The sequence below is a fragment of the Sycon ciliatum genome, chromosome 1 (genome assembly GCF_964019385.1).
Source record: "Sycon ciliatum chromosome 1, ocSycCili1.1, whole genome shotgun sequence".
NCBI lineage: Eukaryota > Metazoa > Porifera > Calcarea > Leucosolenida > Sycettidae > Sycon > Sycon ciliatum.
This window is the reverse complement of record NC_088643.1, coordinates 56,766,283-56,791,117: the sequence shown is the minus strand read 5'-3', so window position 1 is coordinate 56,791,117 and position 24,835 is coordinate 56,766,283. Positions and strand designations below refer to the sequence as shown.

General features: G+C 49.5%; 2 protein-coding genes across 2 annotated transcripts; both read left to right on the top strand.

The window, feature by feature from the left end:
* Positions 1 to 2,662: 2,662 nt before the first annotated feature.
* Positions 2,663 to 6,662, top strand: LOC135804487 (uncharacterized). The gene has a single exon (XM_065318369.1). The coding sequence runs from the start codon at positions 2,714 to 2,716 to the stop codon at positions 5,318 to 5,320; it is 2,607 nt and encodes an 868-aa protein (XP_065174441.1). The 5' UTR covers positions 2,663 to 2,713; the 3' UTR covers positions 5,321 to 6,662.
* A 7,686-nt stretch (positions 6,663 to 14,348) lies between these two features.
* On the top strand, positions 14,349 to 24,584 carry LOC135804486 (uncharacterized). Its single transcript, XM_065318368.1, has 3 exons — positions 14,349 to 16,438; positions 19,688 to 20,082; positions 23,237 to 24,584. The coding sequence occupies exons 1-3, from the start codon at positions 14,477 to 14,479 to the stop codon at positions 23,919 to 23,921; spliced, it is 3,042 nt and encodes a 1,013-aa protein (XP_065174440.1). The 5' UTR covers positions 14,349 to 14,476; the 3' UTR covers positions 23,922 to 24,584.
* The last annotated feature ends 251 nt before the right edge of the window (positions 24,585 to 24,835 follow it).

Here is a 24,835-nt window from a genome sequence, read left to right as displayed (position 1 = left end):
TCAATGTAGGGTTGGGTCCAGGGAGTCGTATACGACTCCCTGGTTGGATCTGAACATAACTGAAGTGTGGATGAGTGAAGAACGATCAGGACCAGAGTTTGGTCCTGAACCTCCCGGGCCGCGCCAGTCTACCTGTCCCCGTCACCGTGGCCACAGCCTAGACTATGGCATGAGCTAAGGCGGCTCATCTCATTCTCACCTCCTACTCCTACTGAGTCCTACGCGTAGGGTCAACACAGACTGTCAGTTGTCTGCATGCAAGGACGATCGGAAAATGTTAGAGTACAGCTAGCCAGGATCCAGATCTCGTGATGCTGCGGCTGGCTACTGACACGGACAGCAAGCTTCGTCCAAAAAGGCGTAGTGGTAGTAATTATTTAGTTGGCAACTAAAATCAGTTTGATCGCCTTTACTTCTATTCACTCTTCAGATACTACTGACTGTACTGTAGTCTGTAGTACCATCAGCTCCAAGCGCTAGAGAGAGTACAGAGTCGGATTTACGTCGTAAATGGGAAGCTAGTGAAATCGGGGAAGGAAGCAACGCACAGCAGATAGTGCCGGACAAGACTCCGAAGAAAAACCGCGAAGCAAAAGAATGAGGGCTCGGTGTGGTTGGTGTAGCGTTACGCTGTTTCTCACCGTGGCTGGCGCCTTTCTGTGCGCTCCACCGCGATGCTCTGCATGGGAAATGAAAGGCCTTCAGCGACGCCAGCAAGCCAGCACCATTCAGGAGCTCGTGGCAAGTCTGTTCTATAGCAATTCGGGTACCGTGAACAGCAGTGAGATAATTATACAGACTGCTGAGTATTGCATCGATCTACAATGAAGCGTATAACTACTTAGACGAACCATATGATAATCGCTGGCAGCAAGGCGGCCAGGTGCGCTATCTTTATAAAATCCAATCGAATAAATCAGCCAGCCATGCTGCTGCTCAAATGCTCAACAACACGGATCTTCCAGGAGGTGATTACAAAAAAATCCCCATCGGGTCTCAAATGTCCGCTTGGCAAGACTGTCGGCAAGCATGTGTAGCCGATGGCGGTAGCAAATGCGCTGCCTGGACGTTTGATAATTTCTATGCAGAGACTAAAGGATGCTACCTCAAGTCGACAGCGATGAGTTCAGCGTTCAAAAGTCATGTTATTATTATTATTATTATTTATTCACAATCACGTGGCACTAGCCAATGAAATGGTGATGTGGGCGATAGCCAGCCATGGCGGTAATACAGCTAGAGGGGGGGGAAAGAAAAAGAATGAAAGGGGAACTGAAAAGCAAAAGAAGCTAGGGCAGGGCTGGATATCAACTAGTATGTTGCATTCTGCAGTAGCTGTGTGAATGTATTGTAACATTGGCAGGATTTTAGATGTTGTGGGAGGAGAGACCAATGGCGGTAAGCAAGGAAGAGAGGAGATGTTTGCATAGAGGCAGACCGCGCAATAGGGAAGCGGAGAGAGTTTCTGGTGCGCATGTCTTGAGATTGAGCAAACCAGCTTAGGCAGGAGAGAGCATGAAGAGGAGCAATGCCCAGCTTAATTTTATGAATTGTCTGGCATGCCAAAAAACGCACGCGGACCGAGAGCGGCACAGCAGAAGCAAGGCGGTATAAGTCTGCGCTTGGAGTCAGGCGAGGAAGCCGAAATAATATTTTCAAAAGACGCCTATGCATAACTTCGAGTCGAGCAATCAGTGTTTTAGAAATGCCAGCCCAAATTATGCAGCAGTAATCAAAAATAGGCAGAATGTAAGATGTGTAGATAACATGGCGACAGTCGGTGTGCAGGTGGGTGATGTGTGATGAGAGAAATCCCATTACTGAGCTAACACGGCTGTCTAAATTTTCGATCTGGGATTTCCAGGTTAAGTGTTGGTCAATAATGACGCCAAGATGCTTGTGTTTTTCAACGATGCAGAGCGGGGTTGTGGTGCCTGGAAAGGTGAAGGGACTGGTTACTAATGAAGATAGGTCACAGGAACAACTGGGGGGGATACACATTACAGCAGTTTTCGAAGAGTTGGGTTGCAATTTCCATTTTTCCATCCAATGAATAACGCCATCTATGTTAGACTGTAACTTGGCACTAGCCTCGGGGAGAGTGGGTGCTGTCACAAGTAGTGCTGTATCATCAGCATATAGTGATGTGTGATCCATTTCTGCCAGATCGTTTACATACATAAGGAAGAGGAGAGGCCCCAGGATTGATCCCTGAGGAACTCCAGACCGTACATGCCCTTTGGCAGACAGAGCAGAGCCGACACGCACCCTTTGCTGTCTGCCCGTCAGGTAAGTACTGAGCCACGTGAAGCAAGTACCATGGATTCCATGGCGCGACAGCTTGTATAGGAGCCCGCGTGTCCATACGGTGTCGAAGGCCTTGCTTAGATCAAAGAAACATAGCATGCTGTAATGGCCGTTCTCACGAACAGAAGACATCGATTGAACAAGTCTGAGAAGCTGCCAGGACGTAGAGTCGCCTTTTCGGAATCCAGACTGGGACGGATGTAGAACAGGAGACAGGTAAGTGTATAAGTGGTTGTACATAATACGTTCACACAGCTTGGAGATTGTTGACAATAACGAAATCGGGCGGTAATTCGATGCATCGAGCTTACTTCCCTTGTTCTTAAAGACCGGAGTTACAATTGCGTGTTTCCAAATAGCTGTTATATCTGGATGTGCGAACAGCACTCTCCCATCCACTGTTTGCATGGGGAACTTCACTGTGGAGGCACCACCGTCTGGAATGAGAAGTGCAGTGCCACTCGGTAGCTTGGGTGGTGGGACCATTGAACTGCGAGCTGACGGTCGACTAACGGACTGGGAGATCTTCAACAATGGTCCCCAGGCCAGCGGTGGTGGTAAGGTGAACGTGGACGAAGCAATGATGGGTGTGCTGACGCAGGCATGGCATGGAGACGGAGTCGATCCACCGCAAGCATCTCTGCTCAGAACTCACATGACGATAGAGAACGAGGATCTTCCCACCGTTGACTCGCTCACGTACAGCGGGGCATTTCCCACTGCTTGCCTGCAAACCAGCAACGACTTGCTGAGGGCGAAGATAACCGTCACGGCGTTCTCGCCGTTCAAGCGACAGGAACCGAACAGCTCTGTTACGCCAGCCATCGCGTTCCATTTCAACGTCACCAACACTGGGCCACAGAAGTCGCAGACCGCCGTGTTCTTCAACCTACCGGATATGCTAGCAAACATGACAGCGCAATCCACCGCCTTTCGTAAGTACAAATCCACCGGTGGTACGTGTAGCGGCTTCACCCTATCGGCAGGTGAGGAAGGCAAAGCCGATGCCGTCACTGGCACGATGACAGTGGCCGTGATGACAAAGACCGATGCCGTATCTGTGGACGAAGTTACGGTACAAGGCTTCACGTCTCTACAAGAAGCATGGATGACCTTCGTGGAAGGCAACGGGTCATTCTACAACCAGGCCATACCACCAGGCTCAAAGCATGCAGCAGCCGCTGCTCGACTGTGGATTCCAGCAAACTCTTCCAGTCAGATCACCGTTCTATTAACCTGGTTCTTTCCACATCGCTTCTTTGCTGATGTGGAGATTGGCCAGTACTATAGCAACTTCTTTTCGTCCTCAGAGAACGTTGCTGAATCTCTCAGTGGCAATCTCGTCTCGGTGCTTCACGACATAAAGGATTGGAATACAGAGGTTCAGTTTCTGCACGATCAGCCCCGATTCATGTCAGCCTTTCCCTCGAATTTTCTAGAAGATGCGCTAGTGAACTCTCCAGGAGCCATGACGAAAACGGCCATGTTTCTGAAAGACGGCCGCTGGCGACAGTTTGAGAGTCATAGCTGCGCACAAATGGAGCCACCCCACATCCACGGATATCGCTCCTTAGCATTCAACTCCCTATTCCCCACGCTGGAGCACAACACCCTGATGCTGTATGCCGATCACATGACAGCAGATGGGCTGGTGTCGGAGGAGTTTGGCGGTGGCTGTGGCGGGGCATCGCGGACCTACAACCTTGATAAAGCCAACAATGGTGCCCGCGGTGACGACAATGCCGTGTTCATCATGGATGTGTATATGAACTGGCTGAACTACAACGAATCAGCCGGCCTGCAGTTCTTGAAGAGTATCTGGGACAAGTATACACTAGCTATTCGATGGCAGCTGGCACACGGCAGTAAGTATGGTCTCACGGGTGACTTGGTGAATACATTCGACGAACATGGACTGATGGGTGATGTCAACTCATACAACGCTTTCTTGTATATCTCGTCCCTGAGTTCTGCACTGCGTGTCATGGACATTGCTCACAACCCCAATGCCACATTCAGGGAGGAAGTACAAAAGGCCAGGGACGTTGGTATCGATACACTGCACAAACTTCTGTGGACGGGCTCGTTCTACCGTTCGTTCTGGTGTGCAAACAATGAGACATCACCAGAAGCCTTGCAGTCCGATGTGTTGTACGGTGTTCTCTGGGATCAAATGTTTAACTTCAACAGCACTCTGCCGGCTGATAACCTAGTGTCTCACCTTCATGAGGAGAGAAAGAGAAACCTGACACCATATGGCATGCAGTTTTGCACAGGACGTACTACTCCCGGCTATCATTGCGGTTCAAAGGCCGGTAGTGCCGAAGAGCAGCATCGAAGACACCATCGCCACCGTAGCAATACTGGCTACACGTCACGTGATAATCTGGGTAATGGATTTGTGGATGAAGATACCTGGGAGGCACACACACTCAACTCGGGCACTCTCTCGCTGTTCCTACGTGCTACCAGTGACGAACAGGCACTTTACCTATCCGCTCTGACCATAGACAAGTACAGACTGACCCTGCGTGACCAATGGGACTATCGCGATCTAAGCTCCTGCTACACCGGAGACCTGCCCGGCTCTTCCTCCGGCTCCACAGAGTGCCACCTTCGACCTGTGTGCAACTCGCACTACTCTCGGCAGCTGATCTTCTGGGGTTTGCTGATCGCGCTGGGTGGTCAGAGGTACAACCCGGCGACACGAAGCCTACATTTGTCACCGCGACACATCACCGCAGAGCAGTGGCCAATAACTCTAGGCACAGGGAGTGGCTTGATGCGACCAGCTGGCCATACAATCACCTATACACAAGTGTATGGGACGGATGCCAAGAGGCGCAGTTCAGAAGGTCCTGCGTATTCGGAAGGCGTGGCGAAGGAAGGCGAATGTTACGACGTAGAGGTGTACTCAGGTAGTATTGAAATCAAACGCCTTGTGTTGTTCGGTAGTACCCTGGCAGAAGAGGTGAGTCTGGTCAATGGTGATATTTCTACCTATTGTTTTTAGTGTCTTCCTTCCAGTCATTCAATTTCACCCCTAGATCATAACTAGTTCGATTTGCGACTGATCAATTTTATCCGTAACTAAAAGAAGAAGTATTCGCGGCATCGCTTAGCTTCCGAGGCAGCAATTCAATTCCAGCGTTTAAAACTATTTTAAAAGTTGGCCCTGCTGACTCACTTCAAACCATGCTCCATCATGAGTAGCTCAAGATTATACATCCTCACCTCTCCTATCTGGGTGCCCCTCCCTACACCACCACGTGCAATACCAATTGCAAATATTCTTCCGGCATCATACGTACCATGTATGGCCGCTGTCTCTCAGCGCACCATTGAGCCGACTCAACCGGCGGGAAATGCCAAAATTATGCTGAGTTGTCTGTTCCATTTTCAAATTGCTCTCAATATCAGCATCATAGACTGGTCAGCGCATAAGCCGGTGCATAAATTCAACCGAACACACTTTGCAGATCCGTGACCTGAGCTCATCAGCCAGTAGTAGCTAACACAGTGAAGCTACAGACCTGAGTGTGAGCCGCCTTCGTGAAGTAGGCCATGGCACTGTAGGCTGGCTGTATCTGACTATTCTCTGTAGGCTGAAATTTCCGTTTGGAGCCAACATTCATTAATTTATACTTCGCTCTGTGACCTGCCATCAAGAGTGGTGGAGGCCCGGCGACTCAGTCGAAGCTGGTCTTTGCTTGCTGAGCGCTTTTCAACACTGTAGCTAGTGATAATTGCTCAATCTACAGTGTAGCTAGCTTTTCATTCAGTGGACACCGGGCCTGGAATCCTGGAGTGAACTTTGAAGATTCTCAGTCACAGGGAATCCGGAGGAGACTTTCGGAATCAGTCTCAACACACCTATGTGAAGTGTTTTCATAGTCACATGTAGCCCGGACTGATTTGATTGGTTTTACTTTTTATCCATACCAATTCAATCATTTTAATTTGTTGCTGCTGGCATTATACTTTGCCTAGCAAAACTAATGCCCCCCCCCCCCCCCCACAGCACCGTGGAGACGCTCTGTCAACCGTGATCTCGTGCAGCGAACACTAAAACACTGAGTAAACCGGGTTGGCAAAAGTTTCTTCTCTCACCACTCGCCAGTCTCCAACTGATATACCTCAAGAAGTATGTGTAGCCATATCCGGATCAGGTCTCGCATAATCCATTATCATCTGAGACCGTCGGCAAATTGGTGGTTTTGCCGCCATTATGCCATCATTCGAGGTGTTTGTGTTGATGGAGCCAGTGACTTCACGATCGTTGGCTTTCCACCGCGGCACCATGAACCGTCGATTATACTAATCGTAGGAGATGGCTGTGGTCGGCCACTTATCAACGGCTGGGGTGCTATGTGCTCGGTACCACATACTCGTATGAACAGCTGTGGTGCCACTCGTGAACAGGATCAGGCAAATGCATTATAGTGATCCCAAAAACAAGCTGAATGGGGTTCCCAACATTGGATCCTTAGCTACTATATACATCGGGACTGAATAACACTGCCATGATTATTTATGCACGGTCAGAGCTTTGCATATTGTCACAATAGCGACTTATACTGTCCCCACAGGAAATCACGATCTCACGGCCCGCGACAAAATCCGCGAATTTCGGTGTCTCCCACGAAATGTGATGATTTGGCAGAATCGCCGCGAATTGCCACAAATGGTGAGGAAAATATCAGATTTCAAGAAATCATCGGTTGTTTTTCAGTGTGCATGAACGTGCTGCTCGTACGATCGACTGACTCTGGCGCGTTCCGGCATACATGCAGCCTTGTGAGCACTCTGCTCATACAGTCAGACCTCCTTTAACCGCACACATCCGTTTCCGGGCCATAAAAATATCCGGATAGGCAAGGGCCGGAACCAGATAATCGAACACACATACAGTATGTATGCCGTACATAATCTGTACATCGGTAACCAATGATCATTTTCTTCCGGATGGCGAGGGATCCAGATAAAAGAGGACCGGATAAGCGAGGTCTGACTGCAGTACCATTCCGGTATGGTGGCAGTGGTGCATGTGATGGAGATCGGGTACAAGAATGCAGCATCAGACCGTGACGGCATGACTAAAGATCTATAAGGCCAAGTAAAAAAAATGATTGTTTATCGTCCGCGCCCGCCCCAAATGTTCACCAGGGAGTCGTCAAATACTTGACGACTCCCTGATGTTCACCCTCCAGCCGAATTATTTTATTTTTTAATACTGGTAAATGTACTGTATGTACTGTGGTCTACAGCCTCTAATCAGCATGGCCGTAGATTTTCGAAGGTCAAGTCCACAGACTGAACCATAACTTACACAAATTATAGTTGCTATGGACTTGAACAGTGAAACTGATCATAAGCTGCCTGATATTCTTCGTTTTTTCTACGTAACGTTGGTTGTTCCACTTTCCATTATCCTCTGGGTTTGGGAACACCTACCCTACAGCCATAAATCCCCACCATGGCTGGTTAAAATCGCCCGCATCACATGCTTATTGGCACTATGTCATCGTGATTGTGAAATAATAATAATAAAAAAATGCATAATAAAAAATAAAATTAAAAACCTCCCGTCCGCCCCGATTTCTCGGGAAAATCTGACGATAAACAATCAATATATTTTACATGGCCTAAACCCACACATTTTACCGCAAGTTCCCTCATATTCTACCGCAAATTCAGCCCGCATTTTTGCCACAAAATTCGATCAGCCCACTATCTGCACCGCAAGATTTGCTCAACTTTCAAAGAATTTTTCCGCGATTTTCCATGGGGACCGGCCGGCACCTTAATTATAGTACTCGTACTCCGGCATACGTCCGGGATCATGATGGAACCCGGCTCCAGTGAGTACAGTGTCATTTGTTTGTGCGTGGTGTATGTGTGTGTGTGTGTGTGTGTGCGTGTGTGTGTGTGTGTGTGTGTGTGCATGTTTGTTCGAGTTGACGGTTATTAATTTTTAGTTCGCTGCCTCAACAGCACAACCATACAACTTCAAAGAGCGGGGTCGAATAGCCTGAGGAAACCGTTCACGGAAGATAACTGAGGGTCATGTGGGGTGGGTGTGTCCACGTGACTAGATGATTTGGAATGAAACTAGTGTAGGTCTATGGCCCATCTTGGTGAAACTTTAAAAGCCTGGGTTCGAGGCAAAATGCTCATGCCTCTCTAACTGAGTTATTACGCTTCAGAGTTGGATGTTGCAGAAGTACCCCATTCTTGCCATTGGCAATACATGTACTAGAAATCACATCGAAAAAATAGGAAGAAGAACTCGGAGCCCATCCATGCCTGGGTCCTGGGCCAGCCATTTTGGCACAGAGCTACAATTCCCTACAAAGCACCATAACGTTGCGGCAAGGCATGGCTTCTACTTGTACCGATTACCGCTCATTTATTCGCTCATGCATAACCTTCCTAGGGGCTCTCGTAAGAAGACCATAGGTCTGTGGCCCAGACTGTGGGAAACACCCTAGTAAAATAAAAGTTAATATTCTCAACTCATTGTGACTCAGAACTTCTTAACATCGCAGAAATCTTTCCGAAGATAAAAAATTAATGATTTCCGAAATTACATGTAGTACCAAGAGTACATAACCCCCCAGAGTGTGCAACGCCTGATCCAGCTCTGCATAGGGTCTTGGTCGAGCGGAATCGGATCTTTGCGTCATAATACCGTACACATCCGAGGGGAACCCGGGAAGTCGCGGGTACTCTTGGATCAAAAACAATGGTGCCCTGCCTCGAGACCGGCCTTGCGCTGGTGTGAAGTGTACGCATGACATCAGAAGATCCGATTCCGCTCGACCAAGACCCTACACAGAGCTGGATCGGCGTTGCACACTCTGGGGGGTTATCAGGTTATGTACTCTTGCGTTATGTACTCTTGGTAGTACGACTCGTAACCGTAGTAACGGGTCTACCATCGTCTACGCTTGGTGTGGCAGTTGAGGGCAGGGAGTAGTAACTTACTTACTACTTCGTTTTTGAGAGCAAGATGGTCAGTGGAGCCGCAGATTCAGCAGGTCTTTGGCAGCACCGTACAGGAGACCCACATCCTCGAATCAAGGACCCAGCAAAAAGTGGGTCGTAATATCATGTGAAAACTAAACGAAATCGGAACAAGTTTAGGTACAATTTCAGGCTGTTTCTGTTTTGGTACCCTGTCTCAGCACCCGGGTCTAGTGGGGAAAAGGTCAAAGGCCAGACGCGCCGGCGCGCGTGCACGGTACAGTGTACATGCACCGTGCGCTCTCGCGTACAACCGGATCGCGGAAGGCATAACCAGTGCGTAGTGCGTACTTCCGGAAATGGACTCGTCTAGTTTTTTTTTTTTTTTTACGTGGTTCCAAGCCTCTTGTACGGGCAAAATTAATAAACACAAGTGCAAGGTCAACAGCTTAGTACCGAGAGAAAATGAGCTGAAATGGCTGTGAAAACAGTCTTATACGGAGGAAGCTACAATGGCTGTGAAAACAGTCCAATAAGGAGGGAGCTAAAATGGCTGTGAAGACAGTCTAATGCGTAGCAAGGCGAGCCTCAGCCTGGACGAGGTCGACAGGCACAAGGTAGTAGTAGTAGTAGTAGTAGTAGTAGTAGTAGTAGTAGTAGTAGTAGTAGTAGAATTTATTATTTTGATAGGGAAGGCCCTACAGACGTTGCCGTCTTGTTACAGGGAACCCTAAGTGCTCTTTACAGAGCGAAACAAAAACGGATAGATGCTCAACCTGACGACACGAGACAGGCAGAAAATTCCACCTATCAGCGCCAAGGAAAGAAATGGAGAACATGCCATATCTAGTGGTAGCAGCGGGCAAAGAAAGTGAAGAGAATGATTGCCCTCTAGTGCGCCTCTCGGTGCAAGTAGCAGCCGACTGGAGGGTGAACATTGAGGAAAGAAGAGGACTTGTAAGCTGATGAATACAGCGGAAAACAAAAATAAAAAGCCTCAAGTTGAGACGAGATTCGAGGGAGTATAACTTAGCGTGCCGCAAAACAAAGACAGTCGGGGTACGGCGAGGGAGACCAAAAACCTGTTTCATGCTGATATGACTTAAAGTAACAAGGCGAGAGTATAAAGATGGTGTAAGACAGTGAGCATACGAGTTGCTGGCGTATTCAATAGTGGATTGGATGAGGGATAAATAAAATATTCGCTTAGTTGTGTGGTCTACTGTACGGCGGCAGCGGCGGAATGCTCCTATCTTCTTATAAACAGATGTACATGCATGGTTGACTTGGTCCTCAAAGGTGAGGTGTTGGTCAATAATGAGGCCAAGATAACGCGCTGTGGCAGAAGGTCGAATATCGACACCACCGCATGCAATGGTAAGATCCGGCGGAAGAGGCAGAGCCTTCTTCCGAAGCACCATGAACTTCGTTTTCTGGGCATTCAAGATGAGACCAATGCTTCCAAGGTACGTATTTAGTCTGTTCAACTCACTTGTCAACTTGTGCTGAAGTTCTCCAGTAGACTGACAGTGTATATAAAAGGCGATATCGTCAGCATACTGTTGGGACTCTGCGCGGCGAAGTACTCCAGGGACATGTCGCACGTACAAAGAGAATAACAGAGGCCCTAGCACCGACCCTTGCGGAACGCCTCGTGTACAATGTGTCTCGTCTCCTCTGTTATTTCCAATTTTCACCTGTTGTCGTCGACCCTGGAGATAGCTGGAGAACCACTGTAGTGCTACTCCGCTTATGCCAATAGCTTGAAGCTCGTTAAGTAGTAGTTCATGGCGTACCCGATCGAAGGCCTTGCTCATGTCCACGAGTACAACCCCGCAATACTCGCCCTTGTCCACACTCATCATCCAGCGGTTTACTGCGAGAGTTAACGCATCCTCACAGGAGTGCCCTCTGCGGTAGGCGAATTGCTCGTCTGGGAGAATACGAAGCTCAGCGTGATCTTTGAGGAACCTTATCATTTGCCGATGTACTACCTTCTCGAGGATATTAGAAACAATCGGCAAAAGTGAAACGGGGCGATAATTCGACGCTTCAGATTAGTCCCCTGACTTGTGGACAGGACACACTGTAGCCAATTTGTACACATCTGGCACCATTCCAGTACTCAAGGACTCGTTAATGATCTGCGCTATGGGACCTGCAGCGGCAGGCTCACAGAGGCGTAGGAGCAGAGGAGGAATGTCATCCGATCCAGCTGCCTTGGCACAGTTCAAATGCTTCAACAGGTCGCTTATCTCCAGAGCTGAAACGGCACGAAATTCTTTAAAAGATGGGGCGTCTGCGTCAGCTGTTGTCGAGATGTCAGGTATTAGGTTGCTCAAGGGTGGGCAAGGATTAGGATCAGTGACAATGGACGCAAATGTGGCACTCAGATCGCCTAACGTAGCTTTTGGTTGTTCACGGACAAAGTTGCGCCCTGTGAGCGAGTTTAGAAGCGCCCACTGTTGCCTTGGCTTATTCTTCACATCTCGAAACTCCCTGTTGTAATACTCTCGTCTCAGCTTTCTATTTAACAGTGTGCCTTCCCTCCTTGTTGCCCTGTACTGTTGTTTCACAGATTCATTTCCGGGATGTTTCAAAACCTTCGCGTGGAGGTGCTTGCGCCTTTCTAACAACCGTCGGAGTTGATCGCTTACCCAAGGCTGTGGTTTAGGCTTAGCCCTAGCACTGATGGTAATTTGTTTCACAGGCGACTTTTTGTTCAGAACTCTTTTGCATAGAATAGAGAAGCTAGTTGCCATTGTGTTAACGTCTGGTGAGCCATCTGGGGGTACTCTGCGGAAGGCGGAATCAGTGAGTGCATCAAGCATGGAATCGGTGCATTCGTCTGCAGGCAGTTTCCACAATGGCGGCTTCCGTAACTGCCGCACAACTCTCGTAGGTTTAGTCATAGGCAAGACAGTCTTTACTAAGACCAGCTGATGGTCAGTAATGCCGTGCAGGGCAATGGCATCACATGCGGAAGTTTAAAGGTCGTCAGAGCATAGCGCTATATCGAGGCAGGTACCCGAGGGCAGCCTGGTCGGTTGGGTCACGACATTCCGCAGACAAAATTCTTGGCAGTGTTGACGTAGGTGTCCGTATTGTGGTGATGTCTTCTTTAGGACATCAACATTAAAATCTCCTAGAATGATGGTCTTGTCATTCCGCGCTATAACGTGGTCTACAGCGGAGGAGAAGGTCTCCCAAAATGCGACAGGCTGTCCTGGTGGTCTGTAAGCAGTTTGATGTGACGGCGGCGAACGGAGCGTGATCCTCGAACGCACCGGATCGCAGACCTAGCAAGAGAGAAAGCCAAGCAGCAGCGCATCCAGCAAACGACTTTGCTGTAGCTCTCCTTGCGCTTAGAAGCCAGAGCATCAGCAATCCGCTTGACGACGATGGCTGCCTCTGGACCCATTCCGCCGCAAGAGGAGAAGACCAGTGGTGTGAACGAGCCATGTTCAACTTGGTTAACTCTTTCGCCATACTCCCGCTTCTTGGCACCTTCCAACTTGCGATAAATAGATGCAATGGGCTGGGACCGATAGCTCGCTGCGTGGGGATAGAACACCCTCGTATCGAAAAATGCATTGCGGCTATGGTTCCAAAAGCCCCGCACCGGATGTCCGCTCGCGCATCGGGCTCAACATTGGCAGTACGATAGCGAAAGGCTTCACCGGTGATGGGTTGGAGTGTCGGCTCAACTTCCACATCGTTGTGGATCTCTTTCATGCATGAGGCTAGGAAATTGGTGACCTCATCATGGCGCATGTGAATGAAGCCCGGGCGCCCGACAGCTTACATATCTGGGCATGGTCCACAGTGAACCGCTCTCCACAGCGACAGGTATCCGGCAGCCTATCCAAGGGCCAGCCATAGCGCAGGTGGACATGATCATGGAAATCGGCTTTCGCGTCGAAACACAGCCCATGTTCCGATACTGGGATGGACGTGAGCGTACTAGAGCCTCCCTTCTCTCTGGCTAATAGGCGATTCACACGACAGGCAAATCCACGTTTGTCAAGTGCCCGCAGGAAGTGAAACGTGAGGCCGCAGTTCACACGGCCGCGGGTGGCGGCCTGAGCTCCCGCGAGTATCCGGTGAGTATACGGCGTTACTGTGGTGATTTGGAATGAGTACCCAAAAACAAAGGCCAAACAACCAGGGTTCAAGACTACCGTACCATAGTACGACCTCACAGCCTCATAACTGTAAAAGTGCCCGCAGATGAGTGCATCCGCGGGCAAAAAGGCCATGGACACTTTTGATTCCCGCGGGCAAATTTTGGTCACCCGCAGGAATATCTCCATGGTGACTTTCCTGACGTGGATTTGCCTGTCGTGTGAATCGCCTATAATGACATGGCTCGCTGTTGGAGTGGCGGCAGCCTGCTCTGCACTCGTCTACAGTCTAGTCCATTCAGAAAAAAATGAACTTCTAGCTTTTGGCCATAAATGGGTCAAACGTTGAGTTTTTTTAGAATTTTTTTCTGCAATCCCATAATTATGGAATCCTCTTCCAATTATGTTTCTGAAGTTTTTTTGTCCAAAAAGCAAGCCATAGCAAGAATAGGATTTCGGCCAGGTTTTGCCCCAAAAGCACTGAATTGGGAAAAACCATCAAAATCCAGGCCGTTTGACCCCGCCTGCAACAGTGCATTCGGCGGTTCGAACCCCAGTTCAGGCACCCTTTTTGGACCCTTTTTCAAATTTCAAAGTTCGCAGCACTGCACTGTGTACGATGAAATCACGAAAAATCGCCAAATACGGGAGCTCGCCAGAGCCAGGACCCATCTTTTTATGAATGGACTGTAGTTACGTCATCATGGGGCGCTTGGTGTGATCACGTGGGCGGCAAGAACACTGGTTATTGGCCAGCGCCATGGCTATCATTGTGGGTCATGATAATCATTGCACACGGCGAGCCTCGCTATCGTAAAAGTGACAGGCAACCCAAACAAGGACAAAACAAAAGATGTATGGATCCAGCAGTACAGCTACAGCCAGTACAGGCCAGTGCAGGCCTCAAACGCCTCCATGACCCATGCAAAGCCTGACCAACTCTGACCTCCTCACCTTGGCGTCGGGTGCTCCCCGACTTGAAAACATTTTCCGTCTTGCAGTTGCTCTTCGAGTTACTAACTTCGAAAGCCATGATGAAATTAGTTGGGATTGTCTAGTCTGCCAGGCAATCGCACACAATGAACCAGCCCTGCCGAGGATTTCGCCCACATCCGTGGAGGAAAGGGATCTGCATCGACTGTTTTTGTCAGGAAAACACACACGTGTTTGAACTTTCTAGAAAATCTGTGGGCTCCGCTTTTGAGCATGAGTCAAGAACAGGAGTTGGCGGCAGGCGCTGCGGAAGGCTGTCCAGAGGCGACATTGACAAGTCCACCACCCCCGATCTCAGTCCGAAGAAACTGTCTGCTTCTAGCCCGGTGTCCGCTCGTATACAAGCCTTGAGGAAAATCAATGAAAGTTCTCAAGTTTCGTCAACATTTACGTATGAACGGCCGCTGAGACGGAAAACGGACACGGAGAGTGGTTATGACACTGTGCCCACGACACGTCATTCATCAGCTGATGGAGTAGAACCCCAGCAGCCCTCCTCTTTGCCAGCGGAAGTGTTAAGCACATTTGACTGTGGACCTTCACCGCCGCGTGGCAGCAGTGTTGTTGGGCATGTTCTACCTACCCCTACAGACTTCAGTATTGATGGCAACCCGGTCGTGCTTGTCAATCGCACCTCGTTACTGTCAGTTGGTTCATCGGCCAATGATGCAGGTGAGGCGGTGGGCAGCAAGTCTGGGGACGGTGGTGATGTGAAATGTGAGCAGCAGCTGCAGCAATCACCGTCAACCTCATCCCTTTGCAGCAGTAAATATGTCGAGGCGACTGGGGCCTGCCCACGCCCATGCTTGCTTGCCCTGCGATCGGATTCGTTTACCTCGACAGGTGCTGATACAACCATGAGCCCGGCTTCGAGTTTGTCTCATGCATCCTCACCTAGGGCATTTTCCGTGCCCTTCACGTCCAGTTTCCATTTGCTTGGGAAAGTACCTCCGTTTAGGCCATCGGTTTCATCAGGAATGAGCACACCATCATCAGAACCCAGTACGCCAGAGAAGCATCCTGCCAGCAGTCGCCAACGCTCCGCAGAACAACGGCTATTGTGTTCAAGCAACCCTTCCGGGCTACATGCACACCAGGAGAGAGAGAGCCTCGGGGACAGCAATGAGTCGGGCATCCACCGGTCTGGACCGTGCATGAATGTGGCCTGTACGCCGCTGTCGCGAGCAGAGTCCAGCAGTAGCAAAGCCAAGTACGCCGGTGGCAGTACGGCAGATGTTAGCCGGACTGCATCTGCCAGCGACACGTGCATTGATGATCCAAAGCATGGCGAAGAGGACAGTCTGGACACACTAGGCGGCACTGATGAGCCTCGCCGCTCACTGCCAGGCGACCCACTCAAACCAACCTTCAAGAAAGTCATTCGCATGGTGTTTAACAGGAATCGGAGCAGAGAAATTATCAAGCTGATGAAGCCAAAGGCCAGCAACAGCGTTGACGGCTCTAGTGTCAGCATCAACTTACCGCCAACTTTAACTGAACCCAGCCCATCGCATGACGTCATGCTTGGACCTTACACGTCCAGACCAACATCTCCTCCGTCTTCCACTCCATCTCCTGAGACACCCCGCTCTCGCTCTAGACCGTCGTTGTGGAGATCGCATCGAGGGCATGCGTTCCGCTTCAAAGGCTCGTCAAAGGACCAAAGTCTACAATCTGAAGAGGGAATGCCTGATTTCTATCCATCCAGCTCTGCCCCCTGTGCTGCCAGTAACACTACGCCGAAATTAACCATGCTGGCATTGATGCACCGCGTATCTACGGACAGTACATGTTCCAGTGCTGCAGAGCAGATGGAGCAGTTCTCAACGAGAGACAACCAGATCTCCTCCATTCAAGAAGGACTGGCCAGCATGTGGCGCAACGCCTCGCATCTGGTCTGGAAGCGGATGCCGGCCAACATTGCGAAATCTGTGTCCGACTGGAAGCATTTGAAATTGATTGGCCATACCGATGGTCAGTTTCCAACCACCCTGCTGACCCACTTCGAGCACTGTCGGGATGGAACCGCCACACGCTTCTCCATGGAGGTAAGGCTAGGGGAGTCGCACATGACAAACTTTTAAGAATCAATGACACCTCACGACTGATACTAGTATGAGGCATGTGGGGGCTTGAAGGGAATTTCAGGGGCGTCGCACACGGTACGGTCACTACGGTACGGTCACTACGGTATTGACCGTACCACTATTTGCCCCAAGTACCCCGTGAATCAATATAATGCACTGATTTCGGCTCTAAATTTCCAAATTTTTCGGCTCAGGCCTCCCCCACGAGTAAATTGTACTTCAGATGGCTGACCATACCACACTAAAATACCTTCCAACGCCCCTGAATTTGGACCGGAAACTTACTCGCCTCTCTGGCTTCTTGGTGCCGCAAGGTGATGGGTTATCCCGACTTCACACATCCAAACACGTCACTCAACTTGGCCACCAGTCACATGGAGAATTATACGCTATAAATTATACGCTATAATTATGCTGAAATTGCCTCACTACCCTTCAGAGTTTACAACTTCCTCAACTGCCTGTGCAAGCGTGCATGCGATCCCTGACACGTGTATCAAAATTCAACTGTAGTAAAAAACATGGTGGCAACATGCTATCAAAAGAGACACATTGGGTAGTGGAAGACCACGGCTTCAGTAACACATGAATACATAATTAGGCCACCCAGAATTAATTCGTTGTTTTGGGTCACCCGACCGCAAAATGTTTTTTTTTTATAGTGCATGCAAATGTACATGACTAGACTATGTACCATGTATACGCCCGTCGCAAGAGAAGCACGCAAATCTGCAAATGCACTGGATGTGCACCCACGGATTTTCTCTTATAGCAACGATAGCGAACAAGATCTGAATGAGACAGATCAAGACTTGCGCCAGATAACTGTCTGATCCACACAACTGGCGAAGCCATGTGAATCGACCACCAATGCACACCTGGTCTACACCACACGGAGTACATCGGCATAAAACGGCCAAGACAGTTACCTATGCACACCCTACACTAGTTGGGGTAAGAGTATAGACAGCATGCTGCTTTGATAGAAGCAGACACTAGATGTACTGGTACCTTGAAGTGAAATTGGAGTTACTTTACCAACCAGCCTCGGCTACTGAGTACTGGGAACCCAGAGCCAACAGGCATACCAACAACCTCAGCCATGAAAGCTATTATAGTAACGACGCACTGGATTGTGGAGTGTGTTCCTAGACTATGTACGTACGTGTACACGCGCACCTAATAATAGCAGTCAAGACATCGACCTCAGAAGCAGCCAAATAAAATGACAGGATGCAGCGCTTGGTGACGATGTTGTCTTCTATTATTATCTCCGATCCGCAATCGGTCCTGAAACAGCATCAGCTCCGCCACCGCGTCGCTCTTTGTCAGACGTTTTCAAGGTGAGAGCTGCTCCTCAGACTCGTTTGCCAGCGAGGCCAAGGTCTGGTCCTGGAGGAGACCTGGATCTGATGGGACAATGACTGCGCTGGATCGTCTATAGTCATGATTTGATCGACTGGTTTGATGGACAAAAGCTATTCGATACGCACAATTGTACATGTATGCACATATACATGGCAGTAACCAAAATAAAAAATAAACCCGACCGACCGACCCTGGTACGGATGAGTGAAGTGACCCGAAACAACGAATTAATTCTAGGTGGCCTTATTATAATGTTGCCTGATGATCGTAGTAATATGTGAAACTCAGAGTTGTGACAAAGCTTCCAATCTCTCTTGTGTAATTATTATAATATATTCAAGTGTCTAAACAGGGCGGCGCGGCCCTGATGTGTTCAGATAACCGTCATGCAAAACATACTCTATCACACAATCACCACATCACTCATACACATACACATGCTCTCCCCTCCCCCTCCCCCCCCCCCCCTCCCCTCTCTCACGAACACACACACACGCACACACACACACGCACACACACACACGCACACGCACACACACACACACACACACACGCACACACACACCTGTCCTGTCCTGTCCTGAACATTGCCGTTTCCGGTTACATGTCCCCTCGTGTGAGGGGCCGACAGACATGGAGAGTTGGGTTGAGGCACTGTGTCGCATCAACGACCTAGCGAGGTTTCCTAGCCATTTCATTGATCCATTTGTTGCAGTTGTGTAGCTGGAATCCTCGGGTTGACTTGCAACAACGATCGCATTTGCTGCAGTGGGCTCTGCAGCAAGGTAGGGCGAGCCGCTGGCGGGTGTCACACGATGGTCCAGAAGCGGTGGTTTCGTCGTGCACTGGAGTAGCAGATGGGTGCATATCCAGGCATTTGTGGACGGCCAGTCCGCCAGGGCTGCGAAACCAGCGAAGACATGCGGTGCATTGCCTGCTGCCAGCATGGTCTGCTACGACACACACACACACACACACACACACACACACAAACCTTTGACCTTTTGACGCCCATAGCGATGCTAACAGCAGAAGCCACAGCAACTTGTGCTGGGATTGCACTATTCAACAGCTTGCAAGGCTGAAGAAATGACCACCCCTATTCAGCCTGGTCTACACCACACAGCTATGAAGTGTTTTTTCTGGCCATACACACACACACATACACACACACACACACACACACACACACACACACACACACACACACACACACACACACACAAACACACACACCTGGTCCTGGTCCTGGTCCTGGTTCTGGTAAACACTGCCATTACAGTCGTGTGTCCCCTTGCGGGGGCCAACAACAATACATGGAACGACGAGCGACGGCAGAAAGTCGGCAGTCTGCCGAGAGGTCAGGGACCATGTTCAATTGGCACCACGAGAGAGCCACCTCCGGCAGCTATGGATTTGGAAGCTATGAGTAGAGCGGCAGCACCGACCACAGGCCCCACATTGGGCCTTGCAACACGAGAGATGACACGCGGCGGCGGAGGAGTCAGTGAGCAGCAATGGTGCACACCGCTGTTCGGCATGGAGCTTGAGATGATGCCGTGGGGAGCGCCTGAAGAGATGGGGCACTTGTGGACCGCCAAACCCCCCAGCACTGCGGAACCAGCGCTGGCAGGCAGAACATTGTCGGCTACCTCTCTATACTGATACAGGTTTGCGGCGCTCACCTAGGCATTTGCACGCACACACACACACACACACACATACTCACACACACACACACACACACACACACACACACTCACACACACTCACACACACTCACTGTGGTGCTGTATTTGGGACTCTTCCTAATCTCTGTGACTTTGGATTTTCCTCGTCCAGATTGAGATGATGGTCACCCTAAAGCGATCCAAGTCGGCTGAAGTTGCACGAGACGCCACGATTCGCGAGGTCATGACACCGCATTTCAACATACTGCGTCCATGCGGAAAGGTTATCCAGCGCTTGCCACTGGAGATAGAGTGCAAGATGGACATGGCCACCAGCGACTGTCTGAGTCACGCCTGCTTCATCACCGACTCGATGCACAACTACGTGGGAGGCTACGAGTATGTTGCCGAGAACCTGAGTGGCAAGAGGCTGAAGGACAAAGAAGAGTGCATCACGCTGCTCCTGCTGCAGCTTCTGCTGGCACTGGAGCATGCCCAGTCCTTTGGCATTGTGCATCGACACATTGATCTGGACAAGATGATGATTGGACCTGTCGATGGCTTAAGGTACGTACCAATTCTAGCTACTGATACTGCAGAACGGCTAATTTTAGCGTTTTCTGAATCTGGACCAATTCGCGATGAAATATTTTAGCGATCCGAGTTTCAGAGTTTAAAAAGAAGGATGATATACATGTAGTACTGTACTGCACATGCAAAATTTCAATTGGCGCAGCAAAACTTTAGCGAAAACACTCCTTTCGCTAAAATTGCTAAAATATCACTAGCCGTTTCACACTAGTCAAGACGGGGGTCAGTAGAGGTTTCTTGCATCTCGTCATCATTCACTGACAACACGAGTACATAACCCCCCAGAGTGTGCAACTTCCACATACCCTGCTGTCCCGACAGAATTTCAAGTTGACGTCTTTTTGTGATGCAATGCTCCTTGCACCAGTGATTTACGACATTTGTCAACACAACACACGTTTTTTTTTCTTTGCACTAATTTATACCGGATAAAACGGGGCTTTGTCCACCACAGGTTCAGGATATGTCTGATAATACATGCACAGTGCGCATTGCATCATGAAAATGACATCAATTTGAAATTCTGTTGGGACAGCACCCATAGCTGAGTTGCACACTCTGGGGGGGGGGGGTATGTATTCTTGCTGACAAAACCAATGGTGGTTTCGTCAGCGGCTAATGAGCTTTGTCAGCACATCTACCGTATCAGAAACGAGCTGTCCAACAAGACCGCTAACCCAGCCAGCAAGTCCAGAGTCGATTGTGCTCTTTTCGGAGTTGCAAAATCTCTCGACTAAGCACTCAACTCATGCCCTGCTTACTTTATTCCCTATTTGGGCCAGGCAAAGTGTAGACTAACTCTCGGCTGAACGTAGTCTTTGTCAACAATGTGGCAATTCCACCATAGCTTGTTTGCAGTGAGTACCGCTCTTTTGCAGGTGTTCTCAGTGTGGGGGGGGGGGGGCATTCGTTTTAGATCTGCAGGTTCGGTAGAAACTTTCCGTTGATTCGTTCCTGTTTTCTATACCAAATGGCAAATTCTACTTTCCTCTTCCGGATCTACCAGGTTTGAAAAACGTATACTGTAGTGTCGCGTGTAAAAGCATGACTCGAATAGAGGCCGATTTTTTCGAAGCGCGTCATGACACAGAAGCACGATTTGAATAGAAGCATGCATGTATCATGTACTTGCGCACTACATACGTGACAATGTTGACGTAGAAGCATGTTTCGAATAGAAGCACAACTTGAATAGAAGCATGGTTTGAACCCCGGCTTATACGGCCATAAGCACCTGCTTTTACACGCGACATTACGGTAAGTCGGTAGAGGTACAGGATTTCTGTACATGTATGACCTCAGGAGCTGCTTTCCACAAAGCGTACAGTAAAACTGCCCAGATCCGGACACCCCTAATCCGGGCACCGCCGTCTACCGGGCACCTTTCTGACCTCTCTAGAGTCAGAAAAAATGGCCCCAAACCAGTCATAACATCTTTAATTGAATGCAGTAAGTATGTAAGTTCCGAGTTACGGGCAATTCCTAGTTACAGGCAGCGCACGGTCCCAACGTGCCCGGATCTGGGGAGTTTTACCGTACGCCGTACTGTAAGTGCTGCAGGGATGAGTGATCTACATAATGGCCTTTACATTGATGGTCTACCGGAATAGGTAGATCTGCGTTTGTGAACTTTCATCCACTGTTCTTTTTTTAATAAAAAATAAAAAGGACCAAGGAACTACAGGCTACGCTATAATGTCCACTATCCATGTACCAGCAAGAGTCCACAACCCCAAGAGTGTGCAACTGGGGACTGCAGGCTGCTGTAGGCCCACTGCGCGGCGGAATTCCAACATTACGTCATGCCGCTGAGGCACAGAGGACAAAACTCTGCATTCCGATCCGCGGCCGCGGTGCTTGGAATCAGGGAGCAGTACAAGCGCAACGAAAGTGTACGTCATTTTTGACGTAAAGTTGGAATTCCGCCGCGCGGATCCCCATGTACAGAGTTGCACACTCTTGGGGTTATGGACTCACCAGGTACTAAACAATCAGTTCCTTGGTTTTATTTTTTATAAATTAATCCTTGGCTCTCCATCCGAGTCCATTTTTTTTCTTCCCGTAAATCTGTTCTGTGTCTCTACTAAGTAAATCAAAAGAACGCATCCTTTGTGTGAGACTGAGAAACAGCCCTAGATCACGGAGTATTACTTTCGTGTCTAGTTACATGCCGAAAAATCTTGTATAAAAGCCGTGGCTTCTATGACTTTCTTGGTGAAATTTTGCAGGCTTCTATACAAGACAGGTTGATCAATATGGTGGTAAAGACACACCTGGCAATATGGCGGTAAACACACGCCTGCCCACACACGCTCTCTAGGCTGCAAAGTTCTGGCACAGAGCTCTCCTTCTCACCACCACCACCATCAGTTCGCGCCTGGCGCCTGGTCGATGCATGGCTGGCGGTATCCGGCATAGCAGGCTGGTACATCAAGTAGCGCATGGCACATAGATGATGACACAGCAACGACATAGCTCGATTGCGACGTACGTTTCGTCCCCGCTGGACTCATCAGGCAATCTTCTTCTTGGATGTCTTCATACGGAGCTTGACTCTGGAGAATGAAGCTGAAGACACCACTGCAGCTGTACTTATGGTTGATAAATATGGTGGTAAAGACACACCAGTCTACATGTGTCTTTACCACCATATTTATCAACCATAAGTACAGCTGCAGTGGTGTCTTCAGCTTCATTTTTTTCTATACAAGACAGGTATTTCTATGTATGTCAACACTAAAACCAGGCTTATGTGTGATTTGATGGGCCCAAAATTGCGGCTTCTATTCGAGGGTGGCTTCTATTCAAGCGCGGCTTTTATACAAGACTTTACGGTACTCACCCGCACGCTGACACAGTCAGAAACTTGGACAGAAAGCCATTAATTGATACAGATACATGTATGTACACCCCCCCCCCCCCTACACACACACACACACGCGCGCACATGCGCACATGCACAATTGAATAGCTAATGCTACTGCCACTGTAACTTACTTTTCCCATCGCTGGGTAGCGCCCTCGTCTCTGGGGTTGCTCCCCGCATCACGTGCTCCGAGATTGAGTTTAATAAATAAATATATTCTTGTCTACATGCTGCCTGTGTTTCTATTGTGTTTCGCTACTGCAGTGGTGACCGATTGCTGCTGGCCGGCTTTGAGTATGCTCTGAGTGCGGCATCAGACAAAAAGACCAAAGTGGAGTCCACGAAGAACCCCCCGCCGGAATGGTTTGTGTATGATGTCAATGACCTGATGTACCTAGGCTGCAACATCAATCACTTACCACCGGAGATCATTGGCCTGTGCGACTCCTCGCCGCAATTGGACTTCAGCTGCGTGGACGCGTACGCAGTTGGCGTCTTCCTGTCAGAGCTGTTGGAAGTGTTCGACGGCGACCATCCGTCGTTTCTTCACTACATCTGCAAAGCGCTGATGGTGCCAGCGCCCAGCATTCGCTTGTCACTGACCAGGACGCGTCGCCTAATCGAGTGCTGGCTGTGGGGTCCACGCGCCTGGCTGCGACAGGCAGAGCCTGCTGGCCAGGAAAGTCCTGTACTGTCGGACGTTAGCATCGACAACAAGCCCTCCTTCAACCAGCACGCCGATAAGGTCAACTTCACGCGTGACGCCGTCAAGAAGTGGATAGCTAGACGCCAGACTGGGCTGCTGTCGTCGGTCGCCCTGAGTGGTATGGTCGGCGGCTTGTCTGTGGCCGATTTGCTGCAGTGCCGCTTCCTGTCAACGGTCAGACCAAGTGAGCTGCTGTACAGTGGTCAGTGGTTCAACAATCTGGTCAGAAGCAGGAAGATCTAGTCGCGATACCCTGCTCACTACCACAATACTTCCAGACTGCGTCTGAACTCTATAACTTATTATAGTATAAGAAGTCTGTCACTATTCAACCAAGTTGCTGGCAATGTTGGTTCCTGTCCTATTCATGTCCTATTCCTGCCCTGCCCCCCCCCACCCTCGTCGGTGCCACCCAATGTACGGCATAGACCGGTTGTTGTTTGCTGTGCGTCACGTCACCTCTTGTGACAGCCATGTGACGAGTGTCTTGTCTCCTTGCTCGTTTCGAGTTCTGACACACACACACACACACACACACACACACACACACACACACACACACTCACTCACACACACACTCACACACACACACACACACACACACGCGTGCGCGCACACACAAACCCCCTCGCCATTATATTTAAGCCCTATCTGCGCTGCCCTCAACTTATTAATGCTATTTTCACATGTACACCCGGTGCTGCTATTTGCACTATACTCGACTTCCACGTGTAGCTAGCCTACTATTTGCATATAGAGTACATGCCGTGTGTAATGATTCTGTGAACAACTGCATTTTAAACTCTTGCTTACGTTGACTATTTTCCAGGGACGTATAATAGCATTTCCCTTTCCCTTGAATAACACAACATGTAATGCAATAAATCGTATTTCTCCCAGACTTTGCAAACACTTTGTTACGTACACGGATGCCTCGTTTGCACATTGCGTGTGGGTGTGGGTGGGTGCGCGTGCATGCGTATGTGTGCATAATGTATGTGTTTGTTTGCATGTGTGTGGCTGGGTGGCTGCATGTGTGGGGGTGGGGGGTGGAGGCATGGTGTGTGTGGGTGGGTGGGTGGGTAGGGTGTCAAGGGTGTGGACTAATTCCGATTGCAAATGTTAATTCGTGCAGATATCAAGTGCAGGACCAATAC